The sequence below is a fragment of the Cetorhinus maximus genome, chromosome 9 (genome assembly GCF_964194155.1).
Source record: "Cetorhinus maximus chromosome 9, sCetMax3.hap1.1, whole genome shotgun sequence".
NCBI classification, from domain to species: Eukaryota; Metazoa; Chordata; class Chondrichthyes; order Lamniformes; family Cetorhinidae; genus Cetorhinus; species Cetorhinus maximus.
In genome coordinates this window covers 81,538,004-81,554,065 of record NC_135887.1, presented here as the reverse complement: position 1 = coordinate 81,554,065, position 16,062 = coordinate 81,538,004, and the positions used below count along the sequence as shown (strand labels likewise).

General features: G+C 42.8%; 1 protein-coding gene across 4 annotated transcripts in view; it reads left to right on the top strand.

Annotated features, from left to right (window-relative positions):
- Positions 1-16,062, top strand: part of th (tyrosine hydroxylase) — a 44,533-nt gene that overhangs the window by 16,742 nt on the left and 11,729 nt on the right. For 2 of the 4 annotated variants that reach the window (XM_078547856.1, XM_078547855.1), the window contains exons 4-8: positions 1,318-1,406; positions 7,801-7,868; positions 8,612-8,662; positions 10,398-10,543; positions 15,094-15,229. In XM_078547856.1, coding sequence (XP_078403982.1) covers positions 1,318-1,406; positions 7,801-7,868; positions 8,612-8,662; positions 10,398-10,543; positions 15,094-15,229 — 490 coding nt within the window. The remainder of the gene's footprint in view (positions 1-1,317; positions 1,407-7,800; positions 7,869-8,611; positions 8,663-10,397; positions 10,544-15,093; positions 15,230-16,062) is intronic. The other 2 variants (XM_078547858.1, XM_078547857.1) reach the window with 1 other exon arrangement.

Sequence of the window (16,062 nt, the reverse complement as noted above, 5' to 3'; positions counted from 1 at the left end):
AAGACAGGAGTGGCAAAAGGAGAAAATCAGAGAGTTTTTAAAAAACAGCCTCAGACTGTAGCATTACTGCGCTTTTTGAGTATGGTGCTTAAATTAGGCAGTAGGTCATTATGGCTGTCGGTGAGATGCAGACAGGAATTGACCTGATGGTCTGATCATAAACTGGAACAATGAGAACTGCAATGTTAATTATATCTTTAAACAAATTGTAATGATGCAGTGCTTCATTGTGACTCTCAAGAATGTCATAGGGTGCTTCACACACATGCTTCACATGAATTGTAGTGTAGTGTTCTGGTCAATGAGTGGGACAATGGCCCACAAGCAGCAACCAGATGAATTCCAAGTTAATCTGTTTTTGCTGTTAATTGAAGGAAGAACGTTATCCAGGTGACCTAGGGTGAGCCTCATTCTTCCTCAAATAATATGGGATCTTTACTTTCCCACTTAGAACAGTCATATTGGGACTCCATCCATTGACAGTGCAGCACTCCCTCAGCATTGCACTGCAATGTCACCATAGTTTATGGACTCAAATCCTGGACCAGCGCTTGATCACAGCCCTTTCAACTCAGATGAGAATGCTACCAACTGAGCTGCCACACTGCCAGGCATTTCTTATGCTTTATGTCATGCAATAGTTTATTTCATTTGTTTGATTTTTTTTAGCTTTTAAGCAGCATTAAATATAGATTCTTTATGTGCATAATATATATATATATATTCTTTCAATTATACTATTTAGAATAAATGCTCTACATTATACTATATAATATACAACTCCAATCAATATGCATCTTCCAATAAATGCTCCAAGCTCCCACACTTCTAAGTATTTATATAGCAAATTGGAAAACTGAGATACTGAAAAGAACTAGACAGCAATCCTTTCCTTCTATCCTCATGCCCCCGAGCAGAGCTTATGCTTAGCATGGATTTTGCAGTTGCACCAAGAAAAGGATTAAACAACATTAAATAACTGCCGTGCCTCTGATGTTGCTGATAATTACATTCACTCCGTGACTCATTGAGTCAGAACCCACTGCATTCCTTATGGGACGTTCATTGAGACAAGCAGTTTTGCTGCAGGTATAAACTGGTGAAATGCTATACTACCCCTCCCTCGTTTATTGCCTCTATTTGTCATGCTTGATTTTCATTTAAAATACTGCAGAATTATTCTCTCCATTCCTGCCTCTGCGTAAAGCAATTGCCTTTAATAATACTCAGGTTCCTACAGCACAGGACTTCTCAATGCACTGAGATGTTACAGATATTTATCCGTTTTTTGCATTTTGTCTCTATTTTTGCCTCTAGTTCATTGGTTTCCAAAAAAGTTATCAGATTTGGACAGATGCCATCAATTAGTTACAAATTATGACCCAGACCTGGATCTCGATCACCCGGTAAGTTGTAAGAGTTTATTCGAAGGGATCCTTCTGGGCAGATGGAGGTCAACCAAGCACTTTCAATGCAAAGGGATGGATAAATAGGGTGGGAGAAGGTTCGTGTGGAGCATAAACACCAGCATAGACTAGTTGGGCCAAATGACTAAATTTTATGTAAAACATTTTTCTTCTGTCATCTCTGCTACAATTAAAAACAAACTGCCAAACAGTTATCGCATGTTATGAAAAGAGATAAATGTATTCTTTACTGGCCATCTCTCACCTTGCTTTCATGCTGTATGCTTTAGCACTGCTGCTTCAGATAGGATTCTACATTTTGTGTAGAACTTCTCTCAGCATAATGCAGTTCAGTTCTGCCCAACTGCCAAGTACTGTTTGCTGCTTACTACCTTACATCATGGTATCTCTGGAGCAGACGCTTCTCAGGAGCTCTGGATCAAAGGGGAAATTTTACACTGCTGGCAATGAAGTGGCAGAACCATTGTGTGGTGCCTCCTCTGGCGGAAAGTCATGGAAGAAGATACATCACATTCAGTATCTTAAAGTGGAAAAGCCTGCACTACAGCAAGCGTTCAAGCATTGGTTCTTTTGCTGTCATTTTAGGCCTAGAGGTGTGACTCATATCACCCTGCATCCATCTTTCTGCACCAGCACAGTGCACACACTGCCTGGAGAATGCAATTAGGGAGCTTGAGGGAGTAGCACTTTTGTGAGGAGGAGAGGACGGCAAATGGCAGTGTCAGTGGAGGAGTAGAAACCAGCTGCCCAAATGGCCACGTGGATGCCATCAGTAACCACCTATACTTTAGAAAATGCAGCAGTGTGGTGAAGTTGGATAGCCAGCTCTGGCTCTTGTTGATAATCAGCAGGGATGGAGATGAATAATACTGCAAATTGACGTAGTTGTAGATGTATCCTGGCATAGCTGGGAAAAAAGAAAAAGTAAAGAAAAACTCAATATTTAAACTTAAGGAAAATTTATATAGCGCTCTTCTCATGCTCAGGATGTCCCAAACCTTTTCACATCCAATGAATGCTTCCAAAGTGTAGTCACTGTTGTAGTGTAAGAAATGTGGCAGCCTATTTAAGCACAGCAAGCTCCCTCAAACAGCCAGGTAATCTACTTTTCTTTTAGTGGTGTTGGTTGAGGGATATTGGCCTGGTTCCCAGGGAGGGCTCCCCTGCTCTTCTTCAGAATTGTGCATGGGATCTTTTATATCCACCTGAAAGGGTAGACAAAGCGTCGGCTTAACATCTCATCCAAAAGACAGCACTTTCGACAGTGCAGCACTCCCTCAGTACCGCACTAGAATATCAGCCTTAATTTTGTGCTCAAGATTGTGGAGTGCGACTTGAACCCACAACTTCTGACTCAGAGGCAAGAGTGCTACCAACTGGTCATGGCTGGGAAGAAACTGGGGACTTCAAAGTTCACAATTATAGCCACTTTCACGGCCTCATTGTCATGTGCAGGTAAGATACCAGCAGGTGGCACTGTTGCCCTGGAAAAGTGGTGCCTGCAAAACTAATTGTCATTGGACATTCCCTGAGTCTGTGCACACTGCTGCATGGTTAAGGATGGGTATATGCAGTCTACCCCTAGTGCAGCTGAATCTGCTTCACATCCATCCTTTGTCTTCTTCAAAAATTACCAATTAAGAGCACAAATTCAGTGCCTCATGTTAAGAATTTTGATTCAACAATGAAAGAGCATATTGGAATGCATGTTGGAAATCTGACAGAAAAGCAGAAAATGCTGGAAGTATTCAGCAGGTCCAGCAACATCTGTAGAGAAAGAAACAGAAATAATGTTTCAAGTCGATGACCTTTGATCAGAACTGACGCAGTTAAGTTACAGCACTTCCTGCCTGATCGTTATTGCCCATAAACGTGGGTGAGCTGAATGCATAAAAATGCATTTTATGTTAGCCAGTCTAAAGATTATGCTCTGAGTCAGTTTTTCAACTCAATGTTCTAGCCCTCACTTGTATATTCCATGCTGGCAGAAGCAATTCCTTTCTTTTCCCAATGGAACAGAAGCTTATCTTTGGATACCTGCCTTCTGACTTTCGGCATGTCTGAATGTTGGATTATGTCCCAGAAATATCCTCACCAAAAAGGCCAAAATTGTAATAATACATAATAGTAATGACATATACTAAAAAGTTAATTTTTTTGATAAAATTGCATTGTGCAAGTTGGTTCTATTGCCACCTTACACATTTGTAAGCTATACTGTTCAGTCATTTCTCTACATGGCCAGCAGAGGACAACAAAGGACGCAATGTGAAATCAGGAAAATCACCAGCACGAATGGCCAAAAGGATATTGTCTCAGATGGCTATAGCTCAGTTGTCACACCACAAGCAGGTGATGCAAGATCATTCTGCAGATATTATACAACATCTATGTGGTACAAGTGAGACCATTGCGCCTGTTCATTAATAGCCAAAATATAACTACTTTCCATGGGGGCGATGCCCCTTTGTCACTCACCAACTCCTTCATTTGTCATTGTGCAGGTGCCGAAATGAAAATTATAATAAAGCGATGGCTGAACGAATGAACCTGACCTTCCTCCATTTCCTACTTCCTGATTTTCAGGTTTCTCGAGCTATTTGTCATCTAAAGCCAAGAAAACAGACACACCAAAGTGTGTCTGTTTCATTTAAGCACAGTATATAACGATATGATTTGTCATATTAATGCATGAGAACATTCTGTTGGGCTTTTCCATACGTTTGTGTTTAATGGATCGGGGTGGATTTGCAACAATTCTTAATCTGCTCTGCTTTTCGAGGTTCAGATTTAGTGAGAGCCTGACACATGTGATTGCAATGGCCTGGCCTTCACGTTTGCACTGACGATGGCAGTCATTCACGCTTGCACTGACGATGGCAGTCATTCACGCTTGCACTGACGATGGCAGTCATTCACGCTTGCACTGACGATGGCAGTCATTCACGCTTGCACTGACGATGGCAGTCATTCACGCTTGCACTGACGATGGCAGTCATTCACGTTTGCACTGACGATGGCCGTCATTCACGCTTGCACTGACGATGAGAGTCATTCACGCTTGCACTGACGATGGCAGTCATTCACGCTTGCACTGACAATGGCAGTCATTCACGCTTGCACTGACGATGGCAGTCATTCACGCTTGCACTAACGATGGCAGTCATTCACGCTTGCACTGACGATGGCAGTCATTCACGTTTGCACTGACGATGGCAGTCATTCACGTTTGCACTGACAATGGCAGTCATTCACAACATTTCTCCCCAGCAGGAGAAGTAAGACCAAACTTTGAAGGCAGTGGTTTCCCAGCAGTCATCCATGGGACTTTCATAGATCCAGATAGTCGCGGCTTCAAAATAGTCCCATGCTCTCTAATGCTCCCAATCATGAGAAAACCCTTATAAATTCCAAGATTCAAGGAGAAGTGGAGAGGGAAAGAGAAAACAGCACTTGAGAAAAAGAATGAGAGAAAGGGAGGAAAGGAACATTAGGAAGAAAAGCAGAGAAAATTAGAAAGAAGCAGGGGAGTGGGAATGGGGGATAAAAGGAGTGAGTTGCTATTTAACTGTACCCAGAGGATAATGTGGCAAATGACCCTGTTTTAACTCTGTTTATTTTTAGTGAGGGGCAATGTCTTGGATTTTTGGTTTATAAATTAACATTTCAAACCCAGAGTTTGTTAAACTAATATTACCAGGTGGATAGACAGAGGAAGAACTTACCAGCTCTTTAAGCTCTTTTATATTGGGCACAGGAGACATGGTGAGTAGGCTGGGATTGACCATCTCCTCCAAATCTGGGTTTGTGGAAGGATTCTACTTAGCAGCTTCTACTAGCTGCTGCTACCACCTGTATCTGACATCAAGCAAGTTCTGACACACACGCACACACACACAAAACACAGACACACACACACACACACACACACACACACACACACACTCTCTCGATGAAAACAGAGCACAACATCTAACAGTTTGAAGCCCTTTTTAATAACTACCTGGCTCAATGAATTATAAATACCACTCACAGCTTAAATGGTGGTTTGTTTAAAATAAATCATCTTTTAACATTGAGTCACTACTTAACTCAGTACCCCTTTAGGATGGAGGATTACGTGGTCCACCATAATTCAAGTAGTTCATTTTGTTTTGGCCACTGCCTGGTCCCCATCGTGTACCCTGAAAGTAAGGGCCTGCCAAAAAGACCAGCGTAACTTTTTATGATTTGTTTTCACTGAATTATAAAACAGGGTCTAAAATCCTATAAAATGTCAGCTTCGGCCCTGCGGAGCTCAGAAAGTTTATGGGACTCTACCCAGACTCAACATTCTACCAAAGTACATCATGTACTTCACATCTGTTTCTGTGCACACAGTTTATTGTGGCTGCAGCCAATGTCTTGCTCTATACATATATTGTAAGTGCATGCATTTTCTTGTGGTTTGGACTGGACAGTCTGGTTTTATAATCACGTCAGAGGTATACGGAAAATGCCAAACTGTAAACCCGACTTCAAAGGGGATGATTTTTAAAGGGGCCTGAGCAAGGAGCACATCCCAGAAGATTGCACGTCCTCAAGATTCATGAAATGCAGTAGCTGTGTGTATGTGGTTTTCAAACCGCATTTGATATGGTATTGATAATAGACTGAAGGGTAATAGAGTGGAACATGGAATTAAAAATAAATATGGCCCCGTGGATGAGAGGGTAAAAGGAGTGGAGAGATGAGATGAATGGTGCACCACAGACATTATTTGTGTGGGGTCCCTCTGATTTCCTCTGCACATAATTGACCTTTAGGGACTGAAGGAGCAACATAAAAACGCACTGATGACACCAATTTGGGAGCATATCACAAATTGTCTTGGGGGCTGTGAAAGATTGCAGGAGGAGTTAGATAGATGGCCAGATGCAACTCAATATAGAAGAATGTGGTCATGCGTTTTAAAATAGATAAAGAAAACACGCCTAAGATGATAACATATTAAAAGATTCAATGAGGAGGAACATTTGGTGTGCAAGTACAAAAGTCATTAAAGGAGAGAGCACAAATAGGTAAAACTACAATAAAAAAGGCAAATTGAATCTTTGGTTTTGTATCTGGATGCCTAGAAAGAAAAGAGGAAATGTTTAACTTTTGAAAGATCACAGTTAGCCTGCATTTAAGTTTGACCATCCCATTGTTAGAAGGACGCAAAAGCAATGAAAAGGTGAAGAGATGAGTTACAGTTATGAAGAGGTTGTTATTCTGCATCAGTGTATAGAGGATTAACAGGTGACTTGACTTTCTACTAGTGGGCAAGACAATAACAAAAAATTAGACTTGAGTTAATGAGAAAAATAATACAAGGGTTAGAAAACGATCTTTCTGCAGCCAGTGGTTAGAAGGTGTTATTCTCTGTATTGTAAACCATTGTCAATTCTTCATTTCTGAAATATATAGGAATCTGATGGTTGCTTGAATAAAAGGGAATATTAATGGTTCTGGGGAGTAAGCAGTAGAGTGAAATTAGACTATGTGACTCATGGAGAAAAACACCATCGATCAGATTGCCTGTTTTCATGCAGCAACATTTTATCCTTCTATTTAATGATTTTCTCCTTCAGTGAGGTAGTGTGTTTATGAAACCTAACTATTATACCTGCAGGTATAACAGTATAAATCTACAAATTATTGTGGATAATTAAAAGTCAAGTGCTTATCATGCTGATATGAAATTCCCATTAAACTGTCAACCCATTTAAAATGACTGGGTAAGACCTGCATTAAAATATTAGACCCATTATAGTCATACCAACATGTAAATAATTTGTCCACAGATTGCTAACATTCATTTCTGGCTTTAATCTCAATAGCTTTCGTACTATCTAAAGAGAGCCCTGTCAAGATTTTGTCAAATTTAGACCATTTCAGCAAGAGAAAAAGTCAATATTGACTCCGATTGTTAAGCTCAGTAAAGATCCTCTCCCAGGGTAGAGCCCCACTAAACAAGAATACCGATCAGAGGTAGAGCTGTAAAACCAAAACCTCGTTCTCCGATCTGCACGCCTGTCACATTAAGTGTCTGTGCTGAGCACTTCACCTCATTGAAGTCACCCATAATGTCACCCAAAGACAAAAGAAAACAGTGATCCATCTAGTTTACCTTCTACCATCCTGTTAGTAATATGTTACAATGATAATAGAGCTGTTGACAAATCATAGCAATTAATCTCTGTTAATCTGGGCATGTCCAGACGTGACCCGAAGTATGTTTTAATCCAATTGGGGAAGAGGATTCACATAATTTCTGTCACCTTGCTGGATTGTGGAATGTAAAGCTTCCACTTTGTTTCATATCATTTTTATTTTTGATGATTTACTACAGGGATACTCTGATGTTAACTACAGGGAACGACGGAAGCAGATCGCAGAAATTGCAATAAATTATAAACAGTAAGTTCATTGCACACTCTATGGTCTGGACCTAATGGAGCACTGGGACCCCGACTCCGACAGTTTGACCCGCAAGGATCTAATGTTTAGAGGGAAGTTAATTGGTTTAAGGTGGGACTTCCAACCCCTCTTAGGCAGGAAGTCCCACTTCTGAGACCTGCCAGCTATTTAATTGACCGGCAGCTCTCTGATCCCAGCAGCACCAATGGGAGCAGTGGCCAATCTAGGACTACAACATTGCCCAATGTTGTGGAGCCAGAGCTGGAGTGAAAGGTGCACTGAATGGTAAAGGGGGAGGGTGATATCACTGGGGCAAGCTAGAAGACCCCTGCAAAGGGGAAAAGGGGGTGGGGTGCCAGGGTAGACAGGGCGGGGAGGAAGGGGAACCAGGGTGGGGGAGAGGATGATCTGGTGGAGGGGGGAGGTGTGTTAAGTAGGCACCCCCCTCTTGCCTGCCACCAGTGAAAGCTGCCAAGGTGGGAACTTGGCATAGACCTTCTCTGCTGCAGCTAAAATTGAGGCAGGGCAGGCAAGTAGGCAGAAGGCACAGTACTCATGGCATTTTACAGGGACCCCCACCCCACTGCCTGCAACCCATCGGTGGCAAGTTGTAAAGTCCAGCTCCAAACATCTGTGGTCCCACTTCCCATATCATTAGAATTTATAACGTCTCTTTCGTTGACTTGCTTTGCTTACTATGATGATGTAAACCCATGAGTATTAACTGCTGCTTGTCTCCATAGTGGTGATCCAATTCCCAGAGTAGAATACACCCCAGAGGAAATTGCGACTTGGTTAGTCAACTTCTTTATTCTTTTCTACTGAGACTCTTTGGGGGAAAAGTTCTTCTTGTCATTGAAAAAAAAATTGTCAATTGAAAAAAAACGGAATAAAAAATGGAAACATCAAGGTAAATAAAAGATCATTTGGCCTAACTAAGCTCAACCCTCATGTATCCAATTTTTCCTCTTCTACCATTCAGTCTGTTTTGAATGTCAATGATGTTTCCTCTCTAATCCTCTACCTGCAGTTGTTTTCCACATTGATATCTTGGGTTAAATTATCGACAGGAGGAATTTCACTCCCTTCGCACCTCATGTTGTCTATATCTGAGATCTGGAAGGACTTGCCAGTAATAAAACAGTTTTGTTATTATCCATGTTGCAACTTTTCTTTGGTAAATTGTCCATAAAGCTAAAGGATGTTAGCATTCAAGAATGAAGCGACCTCCCTTCATTCTTCAGTCGCTTCATTCTTCAATCCTTTGAAGGATTAACATCCTTTAGCTTTATGGACAATTTCAAGCCATGTCAGATTCAAACACTTCCAGTTCAGTTGGCGTTCAACCAGCTGCAAAATGAAGACCCCACTAGTTCAACTGAAAGGGTGGTCTTTCAAGCTCAAGACCATCTCCTACCGGACCTTTTGTACTTTCCACTCAGGTTATCCTTGGGACCTCCTTGCTTGAAGTCCCCAACTTTGTGTTAACTCAGGGGCTAGTTTGGGATTAAGGGAGCACAACACCTTTGCACAAGCCAGCAGGTTGCTAGTTCTCTGCCCGATACCCCTCGTGTATATGACTGTGGTGTCGGCCTTGGATCAGTCAGTAAACTCTCGCCTCTGAGTTAGAAGGTTGAGATTTCAAGTCTCACTCCAGTGACATCAATACAAAATCCAGGCTGACACCCCAGTGCAGTATGAAAGAGTTGCTGCACTGTCAGAGGTGCCGTCTTTCAGATGGGATGTTAAATCAATGCCCTGTCTGCCCTCAAGCTCCCACTTGAAGAAGAGCTTAGGATTTCGCCTAGTGTCCTGACTAATAATTATCCATCAAACGATATCACTAAAACATAATATCTGTTCATTTATCTCATTGTATTTTTTGTGGGACCTTGCTCTGTCTGTTTCTCTACATGACAGAAGTACTACATTAAGGGTGTATTTCAACACATTTTGGCCACAGATTAAAAACTACAGCAAACCAGCTTTGCCAATGAGCCACGAGTCAAATATACTCCTGATCAGGAATGTTCCAGGCTGGTTGTAGGCCTGTGCTATGTTAGTTAATCCCAGCCAGTGCAGTGGTGAATGTGCTAAATTGACCTTGGTGCAAAATTAAGGGGGAAGTCATTATATTCTACTAATTACTAAATAGGAAGTATCTTACAGTTAATGGCAGTGTCCAGTGAGTAGCTTCTAACCTCTAAAGACCAGTGTTATTGGGACCCACATTTGTCATCTACCATTGGCCACCTTTGAATATTGAGTTTTTTGAATATGAGAAGCAATGGCGATAACCGCAACAGAGGAGAACAGCTCTCGATGTGACATAATCCCCATGCCAGTGCTGCACTGAAGCACATATTATATTTAATATTAACTTAATTACACCAGTAGCTTAGCAAGGAGGAAGAGATCAGCACCAAAGAGTAACTTGTTAGACCAGCATAACAAAAGGCCTCGGAATGGTCTGATGTTTGTGAAGTTAACTGCATACATTGTTGATCTTTTTGATGTGTTGCTGTCCAGGAGAGAAGTGTATGCGAACCTGAAGACCCTGTATCCAACACATGCTTGTGCTGAACACCTGGAGGCTTTCAGACTCCTGGAGAAACAATGCAATTACAACAAAGACAACATCCCTCAACTTGAGGATGTCTCCTGCTTCTTGAAAGGTTTGCACTGGGTTAAATTTTAATATCTGATCAATGAGATTTAACATTTGAAACTTTTTGATTAAAAAGACAGCTTACATTTATATATTACCTTTAACATATAGCAAAATATCCTAAGGCAGTTTGCAGGAGCATTATTAAACAACAAATTGACACTGCATAGAAGGAGACATTAAGGCAGGTGACACTTGGTTAAAGGAGAATGTTTTAAGCTGTGTCGTAAAGGATGTGGAGAAGTAAAGAGATTTGGGGAGGGAATTAAAGAATTTAGAGCATAGACAGTTGAAGACATGGGTACCAATGGCGGACTGAAGGGATTTGGGATTATGATTCATAAATGCTTCAACTCATCAATTGAAACTCATTAAGATAAAAGCAAAATACTGCGGATGCTGGAAATCTAGATCAAAAACAAAAATACCTGGAAAAACTCAGCAGGTCTGACAGCATCTGCGGAGAGGGATACAGTTAACGTTTCAAGTCTGAATGACTCTTCATCAGAACTAAGGAAAAATAGAAAAGAGGTGAAATATAAGCTGGTTTAAGGGGGGATGGAAGAGGTAGAGCTGGATAGAGGGCCAGTGATAGGTGGAGATAGCCAAAAGATGTTATAGACAAAAGGACAAAGAGGTGTTGACAGTGGTGATATTAGCTAAGAAATGTGCTAATGGGGATATTAAGGGTAGAAAGCAGGACGAGCAAGGGACAGATAGCCCTAGTGGGGGTGGGGTGGGGGGGATCGAAATAGGCTAGAAGATAGAGATAAAACAATGGATGGAAATACATTTAAAAATAATGGAAATAGGTGGGAAAAGAAAAATATATATAAATTATTGGAAAAGGGGGGATCGGAAAGGGGGTGGGGATGGAGGAGAGAGTTCATGATCTAAACTCACTGTTTGAATCTGTAGGCATTATCCAGATTTGTAACATAATAAGACATATCATTTCCTCTTCAGTCTTTTAAAGAGCAAAGCAAACTGTTGCAATAACATTGATCTCAGTCTTATGTTGAGACAGACTGTAGGCACGTAGGGCTGGATGTTACAGTTTCCAGCGGAGTGTGGGAGGCAGAGCAGGGAGTATGTGGTCCATTCACTCCTGCCCCAATCAAGTGTCGATGGCCAATTAACAGCCAAGTCAATGGGAAGGTGGACAACTAGCATTGGAAAGGGGACCTCCAGCGCCCAGTCAATGGGAAGGGGAGTTCCAGCACCCAATCAGTGGGAAGGGGAGCTCTAGCGCCTAATCAGGCTTCTAGGGCAGGACATTAGGTGGGAAAGGAGAAAGGTCATAAACTGTAAGTTGGTCATGGCCACCAATTTAAAGGCCTGCATACAGTCCCGATGAAGCTTTGATAGCCACATGTGTGCAATGTATCGTACCTTGAACTTTGAGGAATCCAGCAATACATGCGAAGCCTCTGGCTCCCTTGGCCTGACCAGTGTTAACTGTGCTGAACGAATTGAATTATTTTGCTCACCTAAACATTGAACCTGTCACTAGCTTTCTGCAATGGTGAGCTGAAGCTTGAGATATGCTGCAAAGGTCTCTGGCTGGTGCCTGGAATGATCCCAATGCATAAAAGTTCAAGGCCGCTGTTAGCTCGAGAGTGACAAGCATGTGGTGGCCAGCAACACAATTTGAACTGATCTCTCTAGCCAGCAATTCACAAAGGGAGGTGACTGTCTCCCTGAAGAGATGGATTCTGTGAAGGCACTGGTGCTCTGAGAGCTAAAGGTAATTCATCCTTTGCCTGTAGACTCTCTGCGAGGATAGTATATTTTCCTACCGCGGGCTTGAACTGTTACTGTCTGTCTTGTTCTGGCCCTTGCGCAGCAGCAGGTCCCTAACTTACCTAGACCACAGGGCGCACCTGCTCTTATTCCTCTGACTCCTCCTCCTTTTCACCTCATTGGAGGAGCCTCCTCCAGCTTGTACAACCCCCAAGAGGCAACAAGCTCTGGTTCCTCTGCTGGAGTCCTCACTCTCCAAGATATCCGTGTTTCTCGGTCCCGTTCCCTCTCATTGTTTCCTTATTTGTTATGGCAGCTTAAGAATAGTGAATAAATAAAGTGTAATAAGATCCAAAGCTCCTTCACCAGCAAACTCTGCTGCTTAAATGCAGCAATGGTCCCACTTGCCACCCTTTTCATCTGTCCTTATTCCACCTCCTCATATCTGGCGTAAATCAGTCCCAACATTACTCCCATGTGCCTACTGAAGAATGGAGTGGGCAATGTAAAATTGCAGTCAATTGCTTCTTGAACAGGCCCAATAGCTTATTGATTGCCTTTTTCAAAACGGCAGGCAGGCTTTCAATTTCGGCACCCGCTTGCTTTCCGTAATATCAGAGACTGGCATAATGGTGTTAGATTGCTGACCCGAAGTCATCACACTTTTATGTAAATATTGGGCGTTGTGGAGGGGGTGTTATGGAGGGGTGTTGAGGGGGTGCAACCAGTCCAATTTCTGGCTGGGAAACCCAGCCCAGATAGTTCACTGGTTTCAGATGAAAAATGAAATAAATTCCATGTATTAAGATACAAAGTTGTCAGATTGGCGTTATACCTGGTGCAGGTTACACTGACGGCAGCCACAAAGGACTTTTGTATATACGTGCTTGGATATAGGTCCAGACATCTGCCCCCAGGCTGTATGATGTTGGTAGCCAGAAGTTAGAAGAGGATTGTCAGTTTTCTCATAAATTAGCAAAAAGAAACAAACAAAGTTTTTAAAAGTTCCCAGAAGTCATGCTTTTACATCAGTACATGCCAGAAACCTTATGCCAGTATAACAACACTTTAATGATCTCAGCCAAAGTGATGTTAGGGCTGCTACCATCAACCCTGGGCTTGGGAAGGGAAAGATCCATCTGGTTTTCCCACTCCTGATTGTTAAGAATATAACATCAAAATATAAGAAATAAGAACAAGGGTAGACCATTTGGCCCCTCGAGCCTGCTTTCCCATCAATTACAATCATGCCTGATCTTCTACCTCAGATGCACTTTTCTGGCACTCCTCTATCCTTTGATCCCCTGAGAGATCAAAAATCTATTGATCTCAGTCTTGAATATACTCAACGATGGAGAATCCACAACCCTCTGGGGTAAAGAATTCCAAAGATTCACAACCTTCTGGGTGAAGAAATTTCTCCTCAAATCAGTCTGAAATGATTGACCCCTTATCCCGAGGCTGTGCCCCCTTCTTCAGAGTCAGTCAGGGGAAACAACCCTGTCAAGCCCCTTCTGAACCTTTTATGCTTCAATGAAATTCCAGAAAGTACAGGGCCAATTTACTCAGCCTCTCAACTCAGGAATCAACCTAGTGAACACTTTAGGGCTTCAGTTCCATGCTGATCAGGAATTGTGCCTGAGCCATCAGGAGAGCTGTCCTTAAGTTGCTGGAGGAAAAAAAAAATCTGTTCATGCCCAAAAACAGAGGCTGCAGGGAACCTTCCTTGAATAGGCCCTTTTATTGTTCCCTTGGCCTCATTATCACTGAACTGGTGATTGGCGTCACCTTCTGGACAACCCCAGGTAGCACATTGGAGAAGAGGGTTACAATGCTGGCAGTTCCTATCAGTGGTTCTTCAGGAGGCGCAAGAAAAGGGGGCAGGGAGTGGACAGGTGGGTGAAGACTGGGAGGGAGTGATCAGGAGAGGAAGGAGGATAGCACTGAAGGTTTGAGTCAGCGGAAACTCTTTTGAGTTACCAACAGTCACAGATTGCAACTCTTTTCGAGTACAATCACAGTTCTTGGTTTCCAGGAGTGGGACATGAACCCACAACCCTCTGATTCAAAGGCGAGGGTGCTATGAACTGAGCCACAGCTGACACCTCCAGGAGGATAGCACTGAAGGTGATCAAGGTCAGGATGAAGGGCAAATGGTGGCCATGCAGCCTGTATAGTTTGAATGTGAGAAGCTCACCCCCCCAGCCCCACATTATGGTAAGTGATTTTAAAAAGTAAGCTTACTTTTTCGGCAGAGGCCTGTAGTGGTCTCTTTAGCAACAGCCTTTTAGGCCGCATGTAGAGTTGGTTTTTCAGAATGCAGCTGGTGCTGTGTTTAGCTGGCTGAGTTAAGCAAACCAATATTGCAGAGTGGGCCTCAAACAGGCATGGGCCCCTTATTTGCATATGCAAAGTTGATAACATTTTTTTCAGCTGAGGGCCCTGATCTCCTTTTGCCCTTTTAATGAGCATGTGCTTCTTCCCTGCCATATTTCAGAGGGTTGTGGGTTCATGTCCCACTCCTGGAAAACCAAGAACTGTGATTGTACTCGAAAGAAGTTGCAATCTGTTACTGTTGGTAACTCGAAAGAGTTTCCCTGCCATATTGGAGGCTCAGGCATTGATTTAGTGCCGGAAAAATGGGCATGTGTCATCGGATTTCTAGGCCTCTTTATGCCTTGTATCAATTTGTATCTATTTATATACTCATAAAATCAAAAGTTTAATGTTCCTACGACAAAAGAGAAATCTGCTGCTAATTTTATTGTGCATTGTGATTTAGTGTAACAGGTGTTCCATGTTTGTCTGTGCCAGAACACTCAGGGTTTCAGCTGTGGCCTGTTGCCGGGTTACTTTCGGCCCGGGACTTCCTGGCGAGCCTCGCTTTTCGAGTTTTCCAGTGTACACAGTATGTAAGACATGCCTCCTCGCCAATGCACACTCCTGAGCCGTAAGTAGATGTAATAAATGAATACAGGTAGCAAAAATTTGCAATAATGAAATAAGGAAGTGCTGGAAATTCACAGCTGGTCTGTCAACACCTGATGATTTAGTCAGAGGCCCTGTTCATTTTCTTTATAGATGCTGACAGCACTTTTATGCTCTTATTTCTCGTTATGAATATCTGTGCTATTGTTGGGCAAAATGGACTTCGCCGTGATTGTTTCTTCATCTATTATGCACAGCTCTTAAAAATAATACAATTTAAAACATCAGATGTTGATATTTTTGCAAAAATGTTCACTTCGGTAACTTTGCGTCAGAATTGCTGAGTTTCACATATACACATGCAATAAGTTTTAAAGAAGAGTAATTAATAAAAATGACCAGAGTGTGAGAGGGCCCAAGTGTGTGTGCCAGGCTCACTCCCAGTCTCAGGGTGTTCACTCACTCACTCACACTCACCCATTTTGAGTGGGCGTATGCATATGTGTTGTTGTGCGGTGGTGAGAGTCAATGAGAAACCTGAGGCTGGGAGTAAGGCAGACATACAATCACACTCTCACTCACTCACGCTCCTGCACACACACACACACAAACTGACAGTCACTCCCAAACACAGCAGTCAGCCTCCGCATCCCCTGCCCCGGTCTGGGGCTCTGCAGCATTTCACTCCTGGGCCATGCAGCCAGCCTCTCCTCCCGAGAGCCCCTGCACCTCTGCTCCCCGGCACCTCTGCTCCTCGACATGTCCACTCCCTGGGCCCTGCTTCTCGGCACCTCTGCCCTCTGGGCCCCGCTCCCTGGCACCTCTGCTCCCTAGGCCCCGCTCCCCGGCATCTCT